At 50.3% G+C, this 22,499-nt stretch overlaps 1 protein-coding gene across 14 annotated transcripts in view; it reads right to left on the bottom strand.

Moving 5' to 3' along the window:
• HECTD4 (HECT domain E3 ubiquitin protein ligase 4) overlaps window positions 1-22,499 on the bottom strand; it is a 187,867-nt gene that overhangs the window by 9,610 nt on the left and 155,758 nt on the right. For 13 of the 14 annotated variants that reach the window (XM_023647129.2, XM_023647133.2, XM_023647132.2 and 10 more), the window contains 14 exons: window positions 21,046-21,227; window positions 19,645-19,850; window positions 19,022-19,152; window positions 18,509-18,714; window positions 16,709-16,888; window positions 12,363-13,669; window positions 11,143-11,350; window positions 7,944-8,167; window positions 7,704-7,855; window positions 6,260-6,366; window positions 5,423-5,546; window positions 2,831-3,021; window positions 1,309-1,455; window positions 326-445 (listed from right to left, as the gene is read on the bottom strand). In XM_023647129.2, the coding sequence (XP_023502897.2) occupies window positions 326-445; window positions 1,309-1,455; window positions 2,831-3,021; window positions 5,423-5,546; window positions 6,260-6,366; window positions 7,704-7,855; window positions 7,944-8,167; window positions 11,143-11,350; window positions 12,363-13,669; window positions 16,709-16,888; window positions 18,509-18,714; window positions 19,022-19,152; window positions 19,645-19,850; window positions 21,046-21,227 (3,485 nt within the window). The remainder of the gene's footprint in view (window positions 1-325; window positions 446-1,308; window positions 1,456-2,830; window positions 3,022-5,422; window positions 5,547-6,259; window positions 6,367-7,703; window positions 7,856-7,943; window positions 8,168-11,142; window positions 11,351-12,362; window positions 13,670-16,708; window positions 16,889-18,508; window positions 18,715-19,021; window positions 19,153-19,644; window positions 19,851-21,045; window positions 21,228-22,499) is intronic. The other variant, XM_023647131.2, reaches the window with a different exon arrangement.

Here is a 22,499-nt window from a genome sequence, read left to right as displayed (position 1 = left end):
TTTGTGTGTGGGTCACCTGCCGCAGCATGGTTTGATGAGCAGTGCAGGTCCTCTCCCGGGATCTGAACCTGTGAACCCCAGGCCACTGAAGCGGAGCGTACAAACTTAATCACTACGCCATCGGGCCAGCCCTGTGAGGTGACCTTGAAGGTGGAAGTCACACACTGGGACATTAGAGCAGAAGACAGAAGCAGCCAGACAAATAAGGAACTGTCAAAGCAGCCCTGGACTCTTTTCTTCTAAAGGCTTCTTTTTGCGTGAGAAATCAACTCACTCATTTCAGCATTGCTATTTTGCATTTTCTGGTATGTGTAGCTAGTCTCACCTCCTACAATTTCCAGTGGGTCCAAAGTGATCTCAGGTGCTGCGTGGTCAGCTGTCCTCTGCACGGTGGCATTCAGCACCCGATTCATCACAGTCACCTTTGTGTCATAGAAGATGAGCCCTGAAGGGAGGAACGGGGAGAGCAGGCGATGAGGCCGCTCCCCTTCCTCTGAGTCGCCCCCAAAGGCAGTGGAGGCCACACTGTCCCCCCGAGTCTGTCCCCTCTTCTGGGACGGCCGTCAGGCCCCTGAGTGGGCAGTCGCAGACCATGCTGGTGGGAGCATAAGTGGTCCTGACCTTCTGGAAGATGGTTGGTACTGACCCCAAGCTTACTGCATAAGCCCCAGGCCTCTGCCAAGCCCAGGAGACACCTAGCTTGCAGAAATACAAACCCAAATGCCTAAGAACATGGAGGGTTGCTATAGCATTTTCTGAAACAGCAAAAACTAAAAACCACCTAAGTGTCTGTAACAGGGAGAGGCTATGAACAAGCCATGGGCCCCACGCCGTGGAATGTACAGGCCTTCAGCTCCGTGTGTGCGATGCCCAGAGATCTCTGCAGCACATTCTCAAATAGAAACAGGGTTCAGAACAGAATGTAGGATATCATACCCATTTTTGATTTTTAAAAAAAGACAAAAAATTATGTGTCCGCATCTATTTGTATGTGAATAGACAAGTCTGGAAGGACAGACACTCATTTGTTAATAACGGTCATCTCCAGGTTGTAGCAATGTGGGGAGCAGACAGTGAGTCAGAGCTTTAACATAATAATCTGAAAACTTTTTAGTAAATTCAACTTTTTCAGAGCATCATTAAAGTAACTGTTCTCGGGTGGAACTGCTGCTCCAAAGGAGACTTGCGTGTTAAATGTACGACTGGGCGTGTGTGTGCGAGGGTGTCGTCCTGGGCAGCCGCCTGGAGGCCAGGCGATGGCCTGGTGACTCTGCCTGTGGGTTCTGCCCCGCAGGGCGCGGGCACTACCTTTGGCCTCCTTCAGGAGGGCCGCGATGCTGCGGGTGTACATGGGCGTCTGGCGCAGCTCCACCAGGGGCAGGAAGAAGGTCTCCAGTGTGGTGTTCAGGGACTGCAGCAGCGCGAAGCGCAGGCGCAGGCTCTCGATGGGCACACCTGCAGGGCACAGGGCGGTCAGGCTGCGGTCTGAGCCGAGGAGGCTGAGACTTTATTTGTGAACCAACTCAGGTGGTCCCTGTCGCTGGGGAGGGCCTCCAGGAGTGGGGCATTTCAATTGGAACCAGGAGGCTCCTGCAGAGGATTTTATCCCTGGGACCCAGAGATGCTGTTTGTGACTGAGTGGGTCCCCAATTTGCCTGCGCCTATGCCAAGCAGAAGCAAAGGGTGAGGCCAGGGCTGGCCAGGCAGGGGGCCCTGACTCTTAAGGAATCCTAGGCGCCCCCAGCCTACCTTGGGGGCCATGCTAGGGCTACATAACTCTATTATTATCATTATTATTTTTTTTGAGGAAGACTGGCCCTGAGCTAGCATCCATGCCCATCTTCCTCTACTTTATATGTGGGACGCCTACCACAGCATGGCTTGATAAGTGGTGCGCAGGTTCCTGCCCGGGATCCGAACAGGCAAACCGCGGGCCGCCGAAGCAGAGCGCGCAAACTTAACGGCTGTGCCACCGGGCCGGCCCCCATACTGTATTATTTTTAACTTTTAATTTTGAAGTAATCACAGACTTATAGAAAGTTGCAAAAATAGTGCAGAGTCCTGTGTACCTTTCACCCAGCTTCCCCCAATGTGACATCATATTAAACCCAGGAAATTGTGACCCTGGCACACTGCCTGTGACTCGTTTGTCCTCACATCTGTCTCCTCTCCAACTGGGAGGGACTGATGTTGTCGGGACAATTTCTTGCTCACGCTGACCTTTGCAGTATCCAGAAGAGAGCAAGGGCACGTGGACACGTGGCTGAGCAGCAGCCTATGGATGCATGCAGACAGGCAGAGAAACAAGCCCAGGGGCCATTTGCCAACATGTCATGACAGGTCATTTTCAGGGATGGATTTATGGACGACATCCATTTTTTTGTGAACATTACTTGTGCATTCCTAGATTCTAACAAAAACGTGTTACTCTCTCGTAATTAAAGGTAATGCCTCTAACGTAAGCTATCAGACCGCTCTGACCCCCTCTCACTCCCGATGCCAGCCTGGCCTCCACGTGGCCTCTAGCAGAGGCCTGGGTGTGATGGGGAGGCATCGCCTCCCAGCCATTGCCCTCCTGCATCTGCTGCTGGGCCTGGTTGCAACAAGCATGTAATAAGGCCACAAAACTTCCATTTGGCCACCAACATCAGCATCTTTCTCTCCCCCTTTTTTACCCATCTGGGGCACAGCACGTGTTCTTAAGGATCTGGTCAACAGATGTGTAATGGGCCTCAGTCCTTCTACACACCCCTGTACCGTCGTGGGGGACACCCCCACAGGGCAGTGCAGGGGGCACGGCCCGAAAGGCACACCCCTGAGGGCCACATACTCAAGAGACAGGCCAGTCTGGGGTCGGCGGCGTCTGCGGGGTCCAGATACACCTCGTGGGGGTGGAGCCGTGCGGGCGTGATGGCAAGGTGGCGGCACAGCCGGTTGATGTGCTGCACAAGCGCCACGTCCATCTCCAGGGTCCACTTCCTTGAGGCCTTGTGTGCGTGCCGGACATCGACGCAGGCACACCTGGGGGCGGGTGAGAAGGTGGACAGGGGCCGCTGGGGGCGCTGCTGGATTCCTCCAGAGCCACGTCCCAGCTCCCGGAAGACGTCTGTAGGATAGCCTTGCCTCCCAGGCTGTTCCCGAGTGCTCAGCCAAGATGCTGACTGCAGAGGGACCATGCGGTGTGAGGGGAAAAGCTCCTTTCAAAACCAGCTGAGCAGGCCGGAGGGAGTGGGACGGCATGACCTTTCTGGAGTCTGGCAACATGCATCTGCATGTGGACAGCAGGGCACCACGGCCAAGGACTCGGGCTCTGGAGGCCGGGGGTGCGGTCTAGGCTGCCCACAGTGACCGGGGCCATGGAGCTGCCTACTTTCTGAGCCTCAGCTTCTCTACCTATAAACGGAGCCAGGAGCAGCAAAGCCTCTCGCGGTGCCACGAGGATGCCTGTGCAGAACACAGCATGGTGCCTGACACATTCCAACGGCACAGTGAGTGCCAGCCGCTGGTGTTACTGAAGCCAGGGCCGTTTACCTAGCGACCCCAGCCTAGGGGGCACCCACAGAGCTACCTGAACTGGCAAAGGTGTGTTTGTGAGGATGTCACTGCAGGGCTGCCTTACTACAGCAACACCTGACACAACCCGAGTCCACCGCTGGGGGTCAGCTGAATAAATCACACCACATTCTGCTAACAGAGTGCTAGCAGCCATTACAGTCATCTGGTGGAATAATATGGAGTGACGGGGAAAAACGAAAACAAAGCAGACTGTAGAACCGTATGTCTTATCCGACCCCTTCCACAGCACTGAGAAAGGCCACCCCCAGAGAATGCTGGGGGAGATGTTTACTGAGACATGACAAAGTGATGACCCTGGACACAGTTCAGGACCTCTCCACGCGTGTGTATAAACTGCATGAGGTTGTTACTGTGGGCATGGCCTTATTCCACAACACGAAGCTATTAAACCCACACAGGCAGGCAGGCGGGCTGGCGAGTGGACAAGTGCCCCTAGTTCCAGAGCCCATGGCCCCTCAAGTGGGCCCTATGCAACATAGGGAGCATCACGCGGGGAGGGCCCATCTCAGGGAGGTGGCAGACGTGGCATCAGGCCTCTCCTCACTACAGGCCACCTCTGTCTCACCCAAGGAGTGCTGAGAGAGACCTCGCTCCTTCAGAAGGGCATCCCCTCTGCCGGGAGGGTCCCCTCACAGCCCCTTCCAGGCTGGCTGATCAGGCAGATGCCCTTGGCCGCCCTTACACCAGCTGTGGTGAGGAGGGAAGGTGTGTCAGGCATCGCATGGCCCCATAACACACAGAAAGGAGCCCTCCCAGCTGTAACAAATGCGTCCCTCTGGAATGAGTCTGTAGTCCAATTTGTTCCCTTCCCACCTAGAACGCAGTTTCTAGTTCAAAATAGGTGATTCTACTTTCCAACAAACCCCCAAAGTCATCTCTTACTGGTTTCTAAAACAAGTCAGAAACCTTGTCCCTGCCACCATGATGCCAAGGCCCATCTGGGGATTGACTCTGAGCCTTCAATGAAGGTACAAAATGCTGGCGCCAGGCAGTAAACAATTTCTCAGCACTGAAAACCGATTTCTAGAAAGTATGCTTCTGGCAGCCACTCCTTCTCTGACACCGAGTGCGTGCTGCTGTGGGTGAGGGCCTGCAGGCCTGCGTGTGAGTGAGCCAGAGGGAGAGGGCAGGGGGATTTCTTGTGGTTTGCAAACATCTTGCCTGCCTGGGACTCACAGGCAGAAAGGAGAAGGACACCATATTTGTTTGGCCCTGGAAACTTGGTGAGCAGTGACCTTGCTGCACTCCTGCTCGGGAGGGGGAGGGCAGTGGAGACTCAGAGAGAAAGTGTGACTCCGAGGAAGAACATCCTTTGGAATTAGAAATCATCCCTGTTGGGGACTGAAATGCGCCTCCACCTCCAGTTCCTGTGTTGAAGGCCTCTCCCCGTGTGTCACTGCGTCTGGAGACGGGGCCTTTAAGGAGGTAATGAAGGTTAAATGAGGTCGTAAGGGCTGGGCCCCAGTTCCAGAGGACTGGCGTTCTTACAAGAAGAGGGAGAGACCAGGTACGCGGGTGCACAGAGAAAATGTCACATGAGGACACAGTGAGAAGGGGACTGCCTGTAAGCCAAGGAGAGTCCTCAGGAGAAACCAACACCGCTGACATCTTGATCTTGGACTTCCAGCCTCCAGAAAATAAATTTCTGTTGTTTCGAACAGGGTTTCTTTTCAAATGGGTTAGAAAACCCACTTTAACAATTATGAAAAATTAGAAAATAACTCAGTAGGCATGAAAAACAGGGCAGACGGAATGGCTCCCCAGGAAGTATTTTCTTGGGGATGCATGCAGTGGCTGCAACAAATTCCACACACGGCATTGACTGCATTGAAGGACTCCCTCTTACCTCTCAAAATGCAGATCATAACCACAGGATAAAATCGCCCTCCAGACACTACGGATGTCTTGCTTGGCTCGGTCAATAACAAACTTGTGAAATCCTTCCAAGGTCAGATACTTTTCCTCAGGGACTGATGGAACAGAGTCCACAGCGTTAGGCATTTGGTAAGAACTGTGCACAGTGGGAGCCTCACAACACGCTCTGGCCGCATCCCCTCTTTCAGGGTCCACTTCATCTGATTCTCCTTTTGTCTCCCATCACTCCAGGGCCTGTTCCTCAGCCGACTCCACCCATCGCCCAGTACGTGCACCACCCCTGACCCTCCTGGGTCTCCGAGCCACAGCCTCACGTGTCTGGGCCGGGGATCAAGTGGCGCAGTGCTTTCCCACAGGCCCTTCTCTCTCTAATCTCACAAACAATCTGACTGACTAAGCAGTGTTCATGACAATGAGAATAGTTTCTCCACTTCGGCTTGGGCCATTAGGACACTGAAGTTCTACAGCCCCAGGGAAGCGCCTTCTAGAAGAAAATTTCTAAGCAGACTTCCAGATCCTCACTTTCAGTCACAATCATCTACTCTTCACCTAGGGTGTATGGCACTTCTGGAGCTGCCATTTGACCTCCCTAAGTTCATGGTCATCAAAGATGGCATCCTGGGGCAGTAACTGGCACTGGCCAGGTGTGTCTTGCCAGAGCCTCTGGCAATGCTGCCCTGGCCTAAACTGGAACCCAAGGGAGCCCAGCCCCTTCCCAGGGTGGTGGTGGCTGGTTCCCGGGGTGGGTTGCGCCTCTCCAGGACGAAAGCAGCCCTGACCCCGCCTTAGGCCCAAGTTGCTCGTTCACCTTCTTGTTTTTTGGTGGGTGACTTTTCTGGGTCCTTTTCATCTGGCTTGCTCTTTTCTGGCGACTTTGGCTTCACAGTTGGCTTCTTCTCACTTAAGGCAGTCCTGCTGTAGACCAAAGCACTGGAGTCACAATGCCTGCGTGCACACTTCCTCCTGACGGAGGGAACGCAGAGCCTCACACAGGCATCGCTCACCCTCCCCCAACGACGGCTCATGGCTCAAGATCAGCTTTGTTCTCACTGGGAAATTTACTGAGTAAACTCATGCTGTAAAATGTGAAAAATCGCAAAGGGACACTTTTCAAACATTCTTTCTATGTACTTTAGAGCTGTACTGTCCAAGAAGTAGCCACTAGCAAGATGTAGCAACTTAGGTTTCAATTAATTAAAATAGAATGACAAATTCTGCTCCTTGGTTGCACATACCACATTTCAAGTGCTCAGTAGCCACATGGGCTAGTGGCTACTGTACTGAATAGCACAAACAGAGACAACATAACTTTCCATCATCACAGAAACTTCTATTGGATGGTACTGATTTAAAAGCACCAGTATATATAATTAATGAAAAGACACCTTATTTTTATGATCATTTAAACAATTCCTCTAGAGACCCCTGCTAGGTAATCCTTTGCTATCAGAGTCTCGGCTATGAGTATTTGAGAGTCATAAGCCCGTATCTGAAGAAAATTCTGTTAAACATGTATGTATATCACACGTAGACTATTACAGAGCTATTAAAAAAAGCAATGGGGAAATTCTTCGAGTGCTGATATGGAATCATCTCCCAGATTAGCGATAAACAGAAACAGCGAGGTGCAGGCATTGTGTGGAGTCCCTGACATCTGGGTGTGTAAAGTCTGTGTGTGCACTCAAGAGTTCCGGAAGGCTACACAGCGAACACTGGCAGTCTCAGGGAGGGGAACCAGGAGGCATGAGGATGGAGGGGGAGAGGAGTGGCTTTTCACTGCACATGCTTTTGAATTTTGTACTATTTTAGCCATTTAAAATTTAAGAAAATGACATACATGCATAAATAAAAGGTTATGTGCACTTAAATGTTAAAAGTAGTTGCCATGTATGGGGTAATTAAATTTTTTTCAATATGCAAGTGTGCATTTTATAGCCTTTCTACAATAACTATGCATTATTTTTGTGGTTAAAAAAGAAGTTAGAATTTTTAAAAATTCTGTACATTTTAGATGTTTTACTAATTCAGACTGGTCTGCTTTCCAGCCTGCATGGTCTCGATTTTACTACACTTGTGGGTAAAATGAAACGTTCTTTTTCAGTTGACGAAGCTGAGGACCGAATGACCTCAGCAACAGAGCAGAGCCAGGAGTCTGGCTCCCCAGTGTGCTGACAGCCCCCGAGGAAGCCTGCTGGGAGATGGCTCCCATGTCTCCCTCCCCGGCCCACCTTGCGAGCTCCTGGCAAGCCCACCTGACGCTGTTGAGCACGGTCTTGTCCTTGGCGGGCGGCTTGGTGACGGGCCGCTTGGTGCTCACCACCTTCACCGGGTGCTGCTCCTTCCCGGCTTTGCTGTACTTGCTCTTGTCAAACTTGGGCTTTGGCACGCCGTACTTCCTCAGGATCTGCGGGGCAGAGAGGGGGAGGGGTCCTCAGCTCACCCCGCGGTGCACCTGAGGCCCAGCACAGGCGCGGCGGGGATGGGGCAGCTACCTGCGTGAGCTGGTCCTCCAACACCTTTTTCGGAGGCCGGACATTGGTGAAGAAGAGGTGGAGGAGGTTGCCTGGCGTCTGGGAGTTAATCTGCTCTTTGCTGAGATAAATGTCAGACACTTTGATAGGCTTTGCTGGTGTCAGGCTCAGCATCTGCTCCGAATGGGCACAGCTCTTAAATATCTCTGTCAGCACCTCTCTGGCTCCCGGCACCAGCTTCTCACCTGTTACAGAATGGAAGGAGGCAAGACAATTCTGCCATAAATGCGCTGGGTGAGGATAAGCCTTGCAGCGTTTTGTTTGTTTTTCGTGAACAATTTAGTTTTGAAAGTGGGTAATAGATATTTACTGGTGATGATGAGCTGTCCACCCAAACCCAGTGTCCCCTTTATGGGCTCACGCCTCAGTTACATGCCCAGCCTTCTCTGCTGTGAGGCATGGTCCTGTGACATGGGATGTAAGCCACTCCAGGGCCGGTCTACTTTCTTCTGCACTCGTCTCTTCCACTGGCTGCATGGAAATGACAAGGCCCCTGGGATGGCAGATCTCACCACTTACCCTGGACTCCTACCTGTGCAAGAATAAACTTCCTCTGGGTCTGAGCCCCTGGACTCCTGGGTTATTTATTATGGCAGTTTAACCCACTTTACTTAAACAAAACTTAAACAACACGTTTGTGCTGATAGTCTCAAAGCAACAAAAGGATACAGAGCCTGCAAGCATTTTTAGTGCCAAGTAGGAGTTGCTAAACAAGTTGTTACATTACTAGAGAATATGTTTCAAAACTGGCAAAACAAGCAGGTGGAAAAAGAAAGTTTTCTCAGATACAAGACAACTGTCCACAACCACCAGAAACAAACACTTCCTTTTTTTGTCCTCAAACAAGCGCTCCAGAAGGTATTGCCCCTTTCCTAAGGGGCCAGTCAGGACCCCATCTGCAGGCTTCTCGCAGCTGAGGACCCTGACTAGGGAGCTGCACCGACTGGCTCATCACCCCCTCCTTCCTGCCCTGTTCTCCTCGCTTACCCTTTCTCTCTGGGGGTGTGACCCACCAGAGCCACACCTGGGTCAGGCCTGGCTGTGGGAAGCAGAGCACAAAGGTCTCAAGGGCATCTGGGTAGAGGTGGGGGGACAGGTGTGCAGAAGAGGTGGCTGAGCCCTAGGAGCTGACTCAGCAGAACCACAACTCAAAGAATCTCAAGCAAAACGTGTGTGGCAGTTAACGCGGCAAACACGTTACCAAAAGACTGAGAGCTGTGCCTATGCCCAAACCGGAAACTAGAACTAAATTCAGATTCACCGTATGAAAGACTGGTAAAGTACTAACGATGGCAGGAAAAGACCTTGGTTTTCCCACTGATCCTACACTAGTCATCCCCACACAGGCAGCTGAGAATGGAGGGGGCAAAATACACACTAATGAGGGAGCAGGGCTGACACCAGGGTGGGGAGAGCGAGGCAGTTCCCTCAGCACAAGATTCTCAAAACACTCATCGATCAAGATATGTATCTTAATGCAGGGAAAAAATCAGGGGCCGGCGTGTGGGCAAGTGGTTAAGGTTACACGTATTCCACTTTAGCAGCCTGAGTTCACAGGTTCGGATCCCGGGCGCAGCACCTGCTCCACTCATCAGCCAGGCTGTGGAGGCATCCCACGTACAAAGTAGAGGAAGACTGGCACAGACATTAGCTCAGGGTGAATCTTCCTTACACACATACACAAAAATCAAAATTAATACAAAAAACCCCACAATGAGCAAAATATTAACAATACTGTGCTAAGCCATATCGAAGCCTGACACAAAAGGAAAAATCAGTAATACTAATCCTGTCTTCATTTAAAATTTTAGTATTTTGCTCATCTTGGCTATTTTGCATTAATTTTGACTTTTACACATGTAGCATTAAAAAAATTATCTAGGGGCCAGCCCCGTGGCTGAGTGGTTAAGTTCGTACGCTCCGCTGCAGGCAGCCCAGGGTTTCGTCGGTTCGAATCCTGGGCACGGACATGGCACGGCTCATCGAGCCACGCTGAGGCAGTGTCCCACATACCACAACTAGAAGGACCCACAACTATGTACCTATGGGCTTTGGGGAAAAAAAGGAAAAAAATAAAATCTTAAAAAAAAAATTATCTAGATTACTGAGTTTTTTTGATTTTGTGCCCAAGGCCTTCCTTACCTCATGCTGGTCCCAGCCCTGGGATAACATTTCAAAATCTCATGACTCAGGGATAAAAATTTGCAACAATAACAAAACCATACTCTGTATTACATTTTTGTACTCAAAAACATAAAACAAACTCAACAACTCTATCATGAAGTTTCTAACAATATTAAAGATTTAGACAAAAGTAAATGGATTAAAAATTGTGAGAAAGACCAGTACAGAATAAAAGTGACACCATAAAGAACTGCAATTATAAAAAGCAAAAAGAGACTGCCGCCGCTCCTGCAGTGCAGCCTGGCTCTCGGGGGGAGCCCCTGCGAGAGGCAGCTCTGGGGCCTTGGGAGAACCCGAGTCCTGGATGAACTCTCGGTCTCGCACAAACGAAGTGGGTAGCCCGACAGGGGCCCCCACAGGAGAGCCGCCAGAGTGACGAAGTGGGCCCTCGTGAGGAAGAGCCGGAACTGCTTCTTTCCCAAGAATTAGTTTTAAAGGGTGAGGCATTTGCTGTCCTCAAACATATGACCAAATGATTAGCCGCAATGTACTTGGTACGTTCTAGCTCCACACGGCAGAACAAAATAAATACACTTGAACTTGAACAACGGGAAACCTGGCTAGACAAAAAGGAAAATATGACTTGAATGCAAGCCCACACTGGAGCCTGCAGTGGGCTGTGGCATAGCCATCCCTGGTGGTCTCTTGGCAGGCTGGACACAGAGGGCCAATGGCAGGTGCTGCCCCATGGCCTGGAGAGCCCTGACAGCTGGGAGCCGGCAGGAATGTTCTCCCTACATCACATGAAGATGCGCGCAACGCGTCCTCTGTCAGCTAAGCAATGAACCTCCTGTCCCACCTCCCCAACACCCTTGGAACCACTTATTAAACCTGCAACCCCCAGGAATGCCCCAGAGTTCCTTTTTAAGTTAAGATGTTAAAAATACGGGAAATTGGGCATGGGGCGGGGGGGAGATCATTTTCAGTCAATTTTTTCTGTAAACTTAAAACTGCTCAAAAAAAATTGGTAACTCACCTTTAATTGACTTATCATTGAAATAATCTTCTAACCCTGGGCTCCCCTGAGTATCAAACAAACTCTGATTTACTACAGATACAGTGAGAATCTCTTCCGTTGACATTTCCATTAATTCATCTTCACCATCCAAACTTGACAAACCAATCAAGTCATTATTGTTAAATAAACTTGCTCGAATTTTCTCGATTTTGGCTCGGGATCTTATCTGTGTGAACAAAGCAAAGGGTCAGGATTTGAGGAGAGAGTGGCCCAGTCAGCAGGAATGACCTTTTTCCTTCCCGCCTTTCCCTGAAACCCTCTCCTGGCCTTGACTGTTCTGAGTCCTGCCCGACTTGGTGAGCTGGCCTTCCTGGGAGAGTCTCTCCCACGTGCCAACAGTGGTAACCTGGAGGGGAACAACTTGACTGGAAGGCTCTGTCACTAAACCCTGGCCAAGTCTGTGGCTTTACCCTGATGCCCAGGGGTCTAAAGTCCATGCTCGGCTCCGAGAGCCCCCAGGAAGAAGGCAGATAGAGTAAAGTGAGTCTGAGGAGGAAACCAGCCACTGGGTCCTGGAGCTCTCCTTCCAGATCCCACTAGGAGAGAGCAAGGCAGTGCGACTTCTTCACAGCACCTTTCTCTCCATATCCAAGAAGGGGCAGATGGTTTTCACTCTGAGCCTGGGCCCTGTTACACAGAGGTGCGGGAAGGCACAGGATGCGGGATTTCTGAACAAGGAGGCCCAAGAAACAGACGGGACTTGACATGGAAATGTGACCCAGCAACATGTGCATCACCTGAAACTCAGAATCACCCAGAACAGCATGGGGAGAGTCTGTTCTCACGCTGCTCGGTGAAGATTCCTCCTGTTGATGGCAATGTTTAAAACAACCCAAGGCCACTCAAAAACACACCAGTGGGGCCTGAGTGGGAACGCACCTCATGAAGCCTGTTCATCAGGGAAGCTCAGCCCCTCTGCCTCCCTCCGCCACTCAGCAATGAACTGCACTTACTTCAGGACATCAGACTTGACAGCACTCTTAGAGATGGGACCTCACACATAGAAACTCAACATCATAAATCACCGCTGTCTCTCAGAGCTGCCTCAGGGAGCCCCCAAGTGCCCCAAAGTCACCTATTAGTTAATCCCTTGGAAATAATACTGGAAGGTTTGAAGAGGCCTGGGGGACTCAAATTGCTCTTGATTTTAGCGGTTGCTCAAGCATGAGCGCTGTTACCTCCACGACTGCGAAGCCTTTGATGGGGCGTGCCGTGAGGGGCTGGTTGTCCAGGGACGTGACCGTGTACATGGAGCCCATGTCTGACACTGAGGCTGTCTCTGCATTGTCCAGTGGCTCCCCCAGGCTCCCCAGGCTGCCCAGGCTACCAGTGCTGCACAGGGAAATGTCTAGGCTCTCTTGGCTGGACACCACGTGGGGCTCCAACAAGCCAGGAGGGATGGGCAGCTCGAGGCCTGAGGGCAGCGGATCCACAGAGAGGTCACTGACCGTCTGCGAGATGCCCTGGGAGCTACAGATAGAGGCCTGACTGGTGGAAGCAGATGCGCTGATGCTCACGGCGGGGGTCAGGCTGCTAGACGTGCTGACCTCCAAGCTGTCTGTGCTGGGGAAGCCGAGGGTCTTCTCCGGCTCGGATTTCCCTTCACCGCCCTCGGCCTTGTCTTTCGGCTTCTTGGGCTCGTCGTCCTGCAGGGGAATGTAGATCTCGTCTTTGAAGACCCCGCCGTGGGCATTGCAGGCCTTGCGGATGGCCCCTCTGACGATGCCCTCGTCCAGATGGGTGGGGATTCCGGAGATCACCAGCAAGCGGCTGTGGGCAGTGGGGCCAACCAGGGCCTGGCAGGCGTCTGCAATGGCATCGCTCGTCACGCCCAGCCCCTGCGGGTCCTTCCTGGTGAGGTGCCGGAGGATGATGAGCAAGGTAAGGGCTCGATGGAACCACAGCATGTCCTCAGGCTTGCTGCCTCCAATGCTGAGCATGGCAGGGTCTGACTCCACCGAGCGGGAGGACTGGCGCTTCCCGGAGGAGGAGGCCTTTTCACGCTTCATCTTCACTTTTTTCCTCTTGGACAGGAGGCTCGGGCTCTGGGGTGTCTGTCCTGGGGAGGAGGACGAGGAGGAGGACGAGTCACTTAGGTTCGGGGTGGTGGTTGAAGTCACCCCGCTGGCTGTGACACTCATGTTGGTAGGCAGGGTCACTTCAGCCACTGCCAGGCAACCTTCCATGAGGGCATGAAAATACGTAGAAAACCTGCCCTGGTCGCTGGCCGCCACTGCCCCCGAGCCTCCGCAGGTGCCGCCCGAGACCCAGCTCTGGGTCTCCTCGTCGTACAGCTTATGCAGCTCCGACTGCAGGGCCATCAGCATGGCCAGGCAGGGGTTCAGCTGGAGGGCGATGGACGAGGACAGGCCAGCAGGGTGCTTCCTCTGCTCCAGGGCGTGCACTGTGCGCAGGAGCTCTGCCAGGAGATGGAAAACAAGCTCCTTCACGCAGGCCGCCATGTCCGTGGTCCACAGGAAGTTGCCTGAGACAGACACAGAACAGGAGCAGCAGGAATCACTCACACAGCACTCACAGTGGGACGGGCACTGCTTTAAGTGCTCTAACGGATTCAACCCTCACAGCGACACTGTGACACAGGTACTACAGTACTCCCCCCATCTCACAGAGGAAGAAAAAGAGGCTCAAAGAGCTAGAGGACTTGCCCAAGGCCACACAGCTACCAGAGCGAGAGGCGGGCAGGCTGGCCCCAGAGCCTATGGCCTTAACCCCCATGCCATGTGACTGTGTGGCAGACGGCTTCTGTAACTTGGGCCACAGAATCACTATTTTCTTCACCATAAGGTTAGCAAGCAAGTTGTCAAGTCACTAGAACAGTGTTTCCTGAACCATGGGATGCTCACTATTGGGGGCACACAATCCAAATTGACTAGACAGCACAGAAATACACACTGAAAAATTAATCCTTTTGAACTCCTCTTTTAGTCCTGATTTTGTCATCAAGAAAGCCTTCTCATGGGGTTGGTGTGTATCTATATATAGATATATATATTTTTTTAAGGTATGCTTTTTTTGGTGAGGAAGATTGGCCCTGAGCTAACATCTGTTGCCAATCTTCTTATTTCCTCCCCCAAGCCCCAGCACATAGTTGTATATCCTAGTTGTAAGTCCTTCTAGTTTTTCTAAGTGGGATGCTGACACAGCATGGCTTGATGAGCGGTGTGTAGGTCCACACCCAGGATCTGAACTAGTGAACCCCAGGCTGCCAAAGCAGAGTGTACAAACTTAACCACTACACCACTGGGCCAGCCCATCTTAGTTTTTTGAAGATATTTTATTTCTTGGCTTCTGTTATTGGCTAGAGGAAAACTGTCGCTGAGCCAACATCTGTGCCAGTCCTCCCCTATTTTGTATGTGGGATGCCACCACAGCATGGCTTGATGAGCAGTGTGTAGGTCTGTGCCTGGGATCCAAACCTATGAACCCCAGGCCGCTGAAGCAGAGTGCATGAACTTAACCACTACACCACCAGGTCAGCCCCTATTTATCTTTTTGTCCTTATCTTCTAGTTATCTATCTATCTTTTAATTCCTTTAAAATTAAAGTTTAAAAAAAGAATAAAGGAGTTGATTGCCATAAAAACAAACAAATAAATGCTGACAGGCACGATTCATAGACACAGTAGAAATCACACACAGAGGGCATGAGAATGACTGAAGTTAGAACAACAAGATGGACCCCACATCTGAAGCAAGATCCCCTTCATGCCAAGTGTGTACCTTCTCCTCACAGCCATGATATGGACAGGGAGTCCCAGCGGCCGGGTCTGCCTGACATCGAGAATCTCTGATTAAGCCCAGCCGCTACAAAGGAGGGGACTAAGCTGCCTGCTCTCAGGGGTGATGCTGTTTGATAATCCTAATTGGAAATAAATTCATGGGATGGGGGTGCTCATGGATCCATTCATGCCAATGGGGTCCAGAGCCAGGCCCTCGGAAACTCACATTTCCTCCTCCATTGTCCTTCCTCTGCCATGTGCCACTTATCTAAGAGGAGGCCTGGGAGAGAACGCTCCACCAAAAGGGCAATGGTGGCCCATGAGCTGAGACCAGCTACAGCCATCTCGTTCCCACAGTGGTTCCCTGCTCACCATCACCCCATCCCTCGCCCAGTTTTAAAGAATCTGATTTAGTTACCAACATTTAAAAATTTGGGGGCCGGCTCCGTGGCCGAGTGGTTAAGTTTGCGCGCTCTGCTGCGGCGGCCCAGGGTTCGGATCCTGGGCGCAGACATGGCACCGCTCATCAGGCTATGTTGAGGCGGCATCCCACATCCCACAACTAGAAGGACCTGCAACTAAGATATACAACTGTGTACAGGGAGGGTTTGGGGAGATAAAGCAGGAAAAAAAAAAAAAAGGCTGGCATCAGTTGTTAGCCCAGGTGCCAATCTTAAAAAAAAAAAATTGGAAATTCACATCAATACCTAGATTTCTGGCTTTTCTTGAAATAAAAAGTAATAATACCTGGCAAGACTGGGGCCACATTCTTCTGCAGCATTGAGGAGCAGGGGCTCACTGGCTGTTCTCCAGGTCACTGAAGTCCTCTTTTATTTCTCACACTTACATCACTGGTAAATGATACCCATAGGCCCACCACCTGGATTCTACCATTAACATTTTGCTGTATTTGCTTTCTTACATGTCTGTCTATCTATCTTTCTAGTCATCCTTCTTTTCTTTTTTTTTGCTGAGGAAGATGAGCCCTGAGCTAACACCTATTGCCAATCCTCCTCTTTTTTCGTTTGAGGAAGATTCACCCTGAGCTAACATCTGTGCTATCTTCCTCCACTTTCTATGTGTGTCACAGCCACAGCATGGCTGACAAGTGATGTAGGTCCATGCCTGGGATCCAAACCTGCAAACCTGGGCCACTGAAGTGGAACACGCCACACTTAACCACTGAGCCATGAGGCTGGCCCCTCTATCCATCCTTAAACTCATCTTAGGTCTTGATTATTTCAAAATAAGTTGCAGACATCAGTATTTTTTATCTCTAGACACTTAAGCAGACATATCACTAATTAAAGTTCAATATTTATTTAGAAATTTGAGGTAAATTTACATATGGTAAGTGTTCAACTCTTAAATTTGCCATTCCTTGAGTTTTGCCAAAATGCAACCCCTTTTTAACTTTTCAGGACCTATGAAGTCATAATGTTTGATTTTTCAACATCGTTCACTTCCATGCCACCTTTCAGCTACAAGTTTATAATAATGGCATATATCTATGTTTTCAAGTAAAGTATGATAAAATTAATCTTATTTTCATGGTTAGTTACCACCCTCAAAACAATGGAAATACACTGCAAACCATGTGGAAGTCTAGGCTACATCTTACACTCAATTCCCCAAGCCCACTTCAAACAGCAGCAACCCGACAAGAGGATGTCACTGCCTGGGCCCCCTGTGGCTGTTCCCTCGCCCATGTGACAAGCTCCTTCCTCAGGCACCAACAGCTACCCCCTACCCCGGGCCCTGATCCTGAGGGGAGGTAAGCCTCACCTAGCAGCTCCACCACTTGCAGGAGGACAGACGTAGGGATGGTGTCAGGCTCATCTTCGGATTTCCCTTCGCCATCCTCTGATTTCCAGGACAGCAGCTGCTCTGCGAAGGCCATAGCCAGTGGGAATTCCAGGGGCAGAGAATGCAACACCAGCACGGCTCCAGGAGGTGGAGACACCCCTAGAAGAGGCACCCAGGAGGAAAGCTCACGATTGGCAGCATCTGATCAAAGTAAGCCTAAGAAAAGGACCTGCCAGGTGCATGTGGAGAAACCGCCATAAAGCCCACCCACTCCTCTGCCAGAAGCGAGAGGAAAAACGTAACTCCCCGACACTCCAGACAGAGTCAGCTGCCAGGCACAGGAGGAGTCAAAGGACATCCCTCTAAGGATTCCACTTGTTGGTGTGACAGCAGGACAAAGGGCAGCAACAAGAACAAGGAACGAGAAACACTCCTCAGCTGGTTAGACACCAATCAGTCTGATGACCCAGCATGGAAACAGGAAGGCAGACTTTAAAAGACACTTCATTGGAATATTCCCAACTTGGTAAAGAAATAATCAGCCCTTTGGTGCGGCTGCAATCCCACAAGAGCATGAAGCTTATGTTGGGTTTATAGAGTGGACCAGCAAGGGGTCCCCCAGACTAGGCACTACCAGGGTCCTGGGCTTGGATTCTCTTGTATTACCTTCTGTCACTGTTGGGGCCTGACTGTGACCAAAGCTGCCTATGGGCAGAGGACAAAGGCTCTGAGGCACCCCAACTGCCTGGTTGCAAGCCCTGGTCAGATGTAAGCCAGGAGGTCAGAGGTCTTTGGACAATTCAGAAGGAACATTATTGACTGGCCTGCACTTTGGGGTGAATGTTTACATAGTGATAATTGGGGAATGATAGGGAAGACAAGAGAGCTTCTGTTTTTTAACTATAGAGTTTAAAAAACAACTGGTATAGGCAAAATACTATGGAAAAATAGACCCTCATGAAAAGAAATCATAAAGGTGTTTGGCAATGACCAAATCACTTAAGAAATCTCCTTTCATTTCCTAAAGATGCAATGTCTCCAGGACAGGGGTTACAGAGAAGCCAAGGGCCATTTTTTTCATGAAAGTTCAAATACATTTCCTAATCTTCTCTAGCAAACGTGTCCGTCTTTTCTCGTCAAACATGCCAAGGAAGGGCAGTGGAAGTCTCTGACTAGGTTTTCCTTTCCTGTGTGTTTTCTCAGAAATCGTCAGCTGGCCCTGGTCTATAAAGCAGACAGTCAGCGACAGCTTCAGGATCTACAGAGACAGAGCCCTCCTCTAAATCTAAAACCGTTGAGGCTTATCAAAGGATGCCAGGGAGACAATTACAATTGGGCCTCCCAGCCGGGCCACTGGGCTATTTACCACTTAGATGGGGAGCAGACGCTCACTGCGGCCTGTGCCCCGGGGAGCCACATCACACCTGAGAGAATCTGGTTTTAATGAGAACTTGAGAAAAGGCAACTGGGATTATTACAGTTAAATGATGAGACTGCTCCGTTCACGCATTCTAAACAGCAGGTATCCCAGCACACGCCTGCGAAAGGACAGGGAACGCCCACCACAGTCTGGGCAGCATCTGCCAGGCCTTCCCCAGGCAGGAAAGGGAGCTCTTTTAATCTATGGCCTCCAAAATACACTGCCCCAAGCAGTCCTGTTCTTTACTGATACGAATTGGAACACATCAAGGTACCAAATCCTTTCTATCTTCAGAAAGAAGGAAAGTAGAGGATGACTTCAAGCTGTTCTTATTACCATGAGCTAATTCAGAGTCTTACCCAGTTTGATGTGGACCTTGTCCGTGGACAGGATCACAGAAGGGTACTGGTTGGTGGTGGGAGGAGGCGTGAGCCCGGTGTTGGCCGGAGACGCATCCCGCGGATAACAGACGGCCTCAATGAGGTTGAGCTGGCCATTTCGCTTCACTTTGTGGCCAAGCCCGTACACGAGCACTCGCGCCCACGGTGCCTTGTACAGAGAGGAGCTGAGGAGGAGGGATGAGCGTGAGGAGCGTCCAGCCACGCGTACCAGGGAGAGTCAACAACGCTTTGTCATGAGGAGAGTAAGTGAGAACTGGGCAAACGTTAAGTCATTTCTACCACATTTTAGAAGGTCAGTCTTTATAAAGACTAATTTCCAAAACATGGAAATATGGGAAGGACTGTAAATTATTTTCAAATATAGTATGCTTTAAAGATTAAACACAATTTGAGTTTTTCTTCTGTCAATTTCACATAACCTATTTTGCTTTTTTCTCCCCACCATGATCTTCTGGAGAACAGGCAACTTACTCTTTGCGGAAGCCAGACTGACTTTCTTTGCAAGATACAACGACAAAAGCCGCCCCAGGGAAATTAACATCCATATTGATTTTGGACTCCGAAATTGGGAACTCTTCAGAGGGGAACTGCTCTGGTGCTGTCTGCAAAGAGAAATTTAACAAGGAAAGCCACAGGCTAAACACAGGAGAACATTTCATCCTCCCAGCTCCCAGGTGAAGGACAGAGCCCACGAAAACACTGTCATAGGTTCAGGAGGACAGGAAAGCCCTCTGGGACGAAGGACACTACAGATGGGACAAGGCAGGAGCGCCTCAAAGAAAAGGAGACCAATGAGGAGGGAAGCTTCAGGAAGAAAGAGTCATTTTTGCAAGCCAATAAGACTTCCAATTAAAAACTGTAAACCCGGGGCCAGCTGGGCACAGCGGTTAAGGTCGCGCACTCCCCTTCGGGCCGGGGTCACGGGTTGGGTCTGGGGTGCAGACCTTCACACTAGTAATCAGGCCGTGCTGTGGCGGCGACCCACGCACAAGCAGAGGAAGACGGGCACGGACGCTAGCTCAGGGCTAATGTTACTCACCAAAAAAAAAAAAAAGGGAAAGCCTAATTCAGGGACACTAGAGCTTTAGATTTACCTGCAGGAAAGAGCAGATCTGTTTCGTCAGCTCCAAAAGGCTCTCCTCACCCTGGTGCAGGGTCCGTGTGATGGCCACGTTAAGCCACTCTCTCACCGTCTGGGAGCTGCCCTGGTAGAAGAGGTCCGTGGCCGAGCAGTTCTGGGAATGGATGCAATGCTGCAGAGACTGTGCCAGGAGGATCGAGCTGGAGCTGATGGTGCCGTCTGGGGACAGCAAAGAAAACCTAAGTTTACCAGAAGCACAGCTGCCAATGGCTGTGAGGTCCTAAGTGACAAACCATGAACCATCTGTCCAGGTAATCGGGATGGGTCAGCTTGGACGTATCGTCTTGGATAGCAGACATTACCCATCAGATCCTGCATGGGGGCATTCAGGAGATCAGCGATCTTTCAATTTTGGCTTTCTTTGAAGCAACAAAACTGTTTCCTAAAATAAAATCCTAAGTGGAGGCCCAGGTCTATTGAGCAGATAGAAGGGGAGCTGCTTGGATTCAGGGGTTCCCAGAGCCTGACCTCTTCAGCTGCCCTGGCCCACCCCGAGCCACGCCAAGGAACCACTAGCATGGCACAGAGTGGGGTTCATGAAGCTAGTGTTAGGTCATTAAGGCAAAGCTTCTTCCATAAGCACTTGAAAGCTTTCCAGGTATGTTTCAGAGCCAGTGGACCCAGGGGCTGGAATGGGCTGGCGGAGCCATAGCACATGCACACTGGCTGGGGCCCCAGGCTGTGAGATGCCCTCTAGGCTTAGAGTTCCACCTGCCATCTCACCTCTGCTCCCATCTTAGCTGCTGGGAGGTCAAGGGGAGCAGGCTAGAGGTGAAGGCGCCACAGGAAGACAGAAGGGGCCCCTCAGTCTTCAACTGGGCCAAGAGCAGATTCATCACTTAGTGTTCACCAGGGGAACAGACACCCAGCAGCGGGCCTCACCCCAGGGCCCCAAGGTTAGCAGACACGCACAAGGTGGCCCATCAGAACAGCTCCATCTCAAGTCACAGTGAATCAATTCGGTCTGCTTTGAAGGAGTTTGACGGCAGGAACATTTCCCTTTCTTTACAATGCCAGGGGGAATGTCTGTGGCAACAGAACAGTGGCTAGACTTCATGAATAAGACAGTTTTCCTTGATCCACAATTCATTTGGGAAGCTCAATGAATGCTTAAAAGATAATGACTGAAGTGAGTACTATAGTTTTCAAAGAGTGAGACAGCACTGCCAAGACAATCACAGCTCGTAGTGCGATCTGTCCATACTAATCTACAGGTACCACGCTCGAATTTCTCCTCCCCTCACGTGGAGAACGAGTATACCAAGCACAGCTCCTGGCTGGGGCCTGGCTCACTCTTGGGCTCTTCCAGGCCAGAGCCAATCTCTGCAGCGAGGGTAGCAAAGCCAAGTTTTACCTGGGAGGGGAGGAGCGAGGAGCTGATTGGACAGCAGCTGCAGGTGCTCCAGCGTAATGTCCCGGACGGCAGGGATGTGGAAGAGGCGGGTAAACAAGTGAGGCAGTTTGGGGGCGAAGATATTGAGCAGGGCCATGCGGCAGTACAGCCTGGCCAGCGCAGCCTCACATCGCAGCAGCTCCCTGCAAGAAAAAAGGCAGGGGAGACACAATGAGCACTGACGCCCCGGCCTCCACATGGGACCAGGCTGCAGGCTTCTGAAAGGAAAGGATACATCTTAGGCTGTGCTTCTGGGCCCATGTTCTGTTCTCTAAGGGAGTCATTAGTACTTTAAACAAAAACCCACAGTTAGTTAGGTTTGGATTTTCTCAAGTCAAAAATCACTGTGGAAAAAGAACGAAAATAGATGTTGACACAAAAACTTACACGTCTGTTCACAGCAGTATTATTCACAGTAGCCAAGAAGTGGAAACAACCCAAATGTCCATCAACTGATGAATGGCAAATCTATACAACAGAATATTATTCAGCAATAAAAAGGAACGAAGTACTGATACATGCTACAACATGGATGAATCTTGAAGACATTATGCCATGCAAAAAAAGCGAGACACAAAGAGCCACACAGTATATGATTCCATTCATACGGATTGTCCAGAATTAAGCAAATCCACAGAAAGAGAAAATAGATTGGTGGTTGAGCTAGGGGACGGGAGAATGGGAACTCACTACTAATGGGTATGGGATTTCTTTTTGGGGTGATGAAAATGTTCTAAAATTGATTGTGGTGATGGTTGCACAACTTTATGAATAGACTAAAAACCACTGATTTATATATTTTAAATGAGTGAATTGTATGGTATGTGAATTTTATCTCAAGAAAGCTATTAGAAAAAAGCTCATTGTGAGCACTCTTTATGTGATGAATTTATGAAGTGACTGGCATTGAACTTGAATAACAGCTCATTAGTGACTAAACAGGTCTCGTTTAGAACGACATCTCTTGGTAAAGAATCTAATCTAGCTAACACTAAGCATAGGGGAGGCTCCCTGTGTTTTACTAGCGAATCACCATAATTAAGAATCTGCCTGGTGTTAAGCACGTAACTAAAAAGGCAAGTCAGAAGCAGCCCTCCTGTTTCTATATAGTCTAGGTCTATAACCCACCCAGAGTCAACAGGGGTCATTTGATAACTGCTGACTGACCAGAATTAAATTTAACGCTGGTCTGTCATAACTCAGATTTGGGTGTAACGGCAATTAAAGAAACAACAACCCAACGTATATCACCTGATGAGTCTGTAGAGCTATGAAGTGAAGATAAAAAAGAAAACAGCGAAGATGCTGCATTTTAGGTGCTTTCTCATCTCCACCAGCTGGCACAGGTCATGGGACCCGGGCAACAAAACAGATGAGGTCTGAGTATGACAGCTGGAAGCCCTTCAGACTCCCCA

Source organism: Equus caballus, chromosome 8 (genome assembly GCF_041296265.1).
Source record: "Equus caballus isolate H_3958 breed thoroughbred chromosome 8, TB-T2T, whole genome shotgun sequence".
NCBI classification, from domain to species: Eukaryota; Metazoa; Chordata; class Mammalia; order Perissodactyla; family Equidae; genus Equus; species Equus caballus.
Note: the sequence above shows the minus strand (reverse complement) of the source record. Positions and strands in the feature narration are given on the sequence as shown.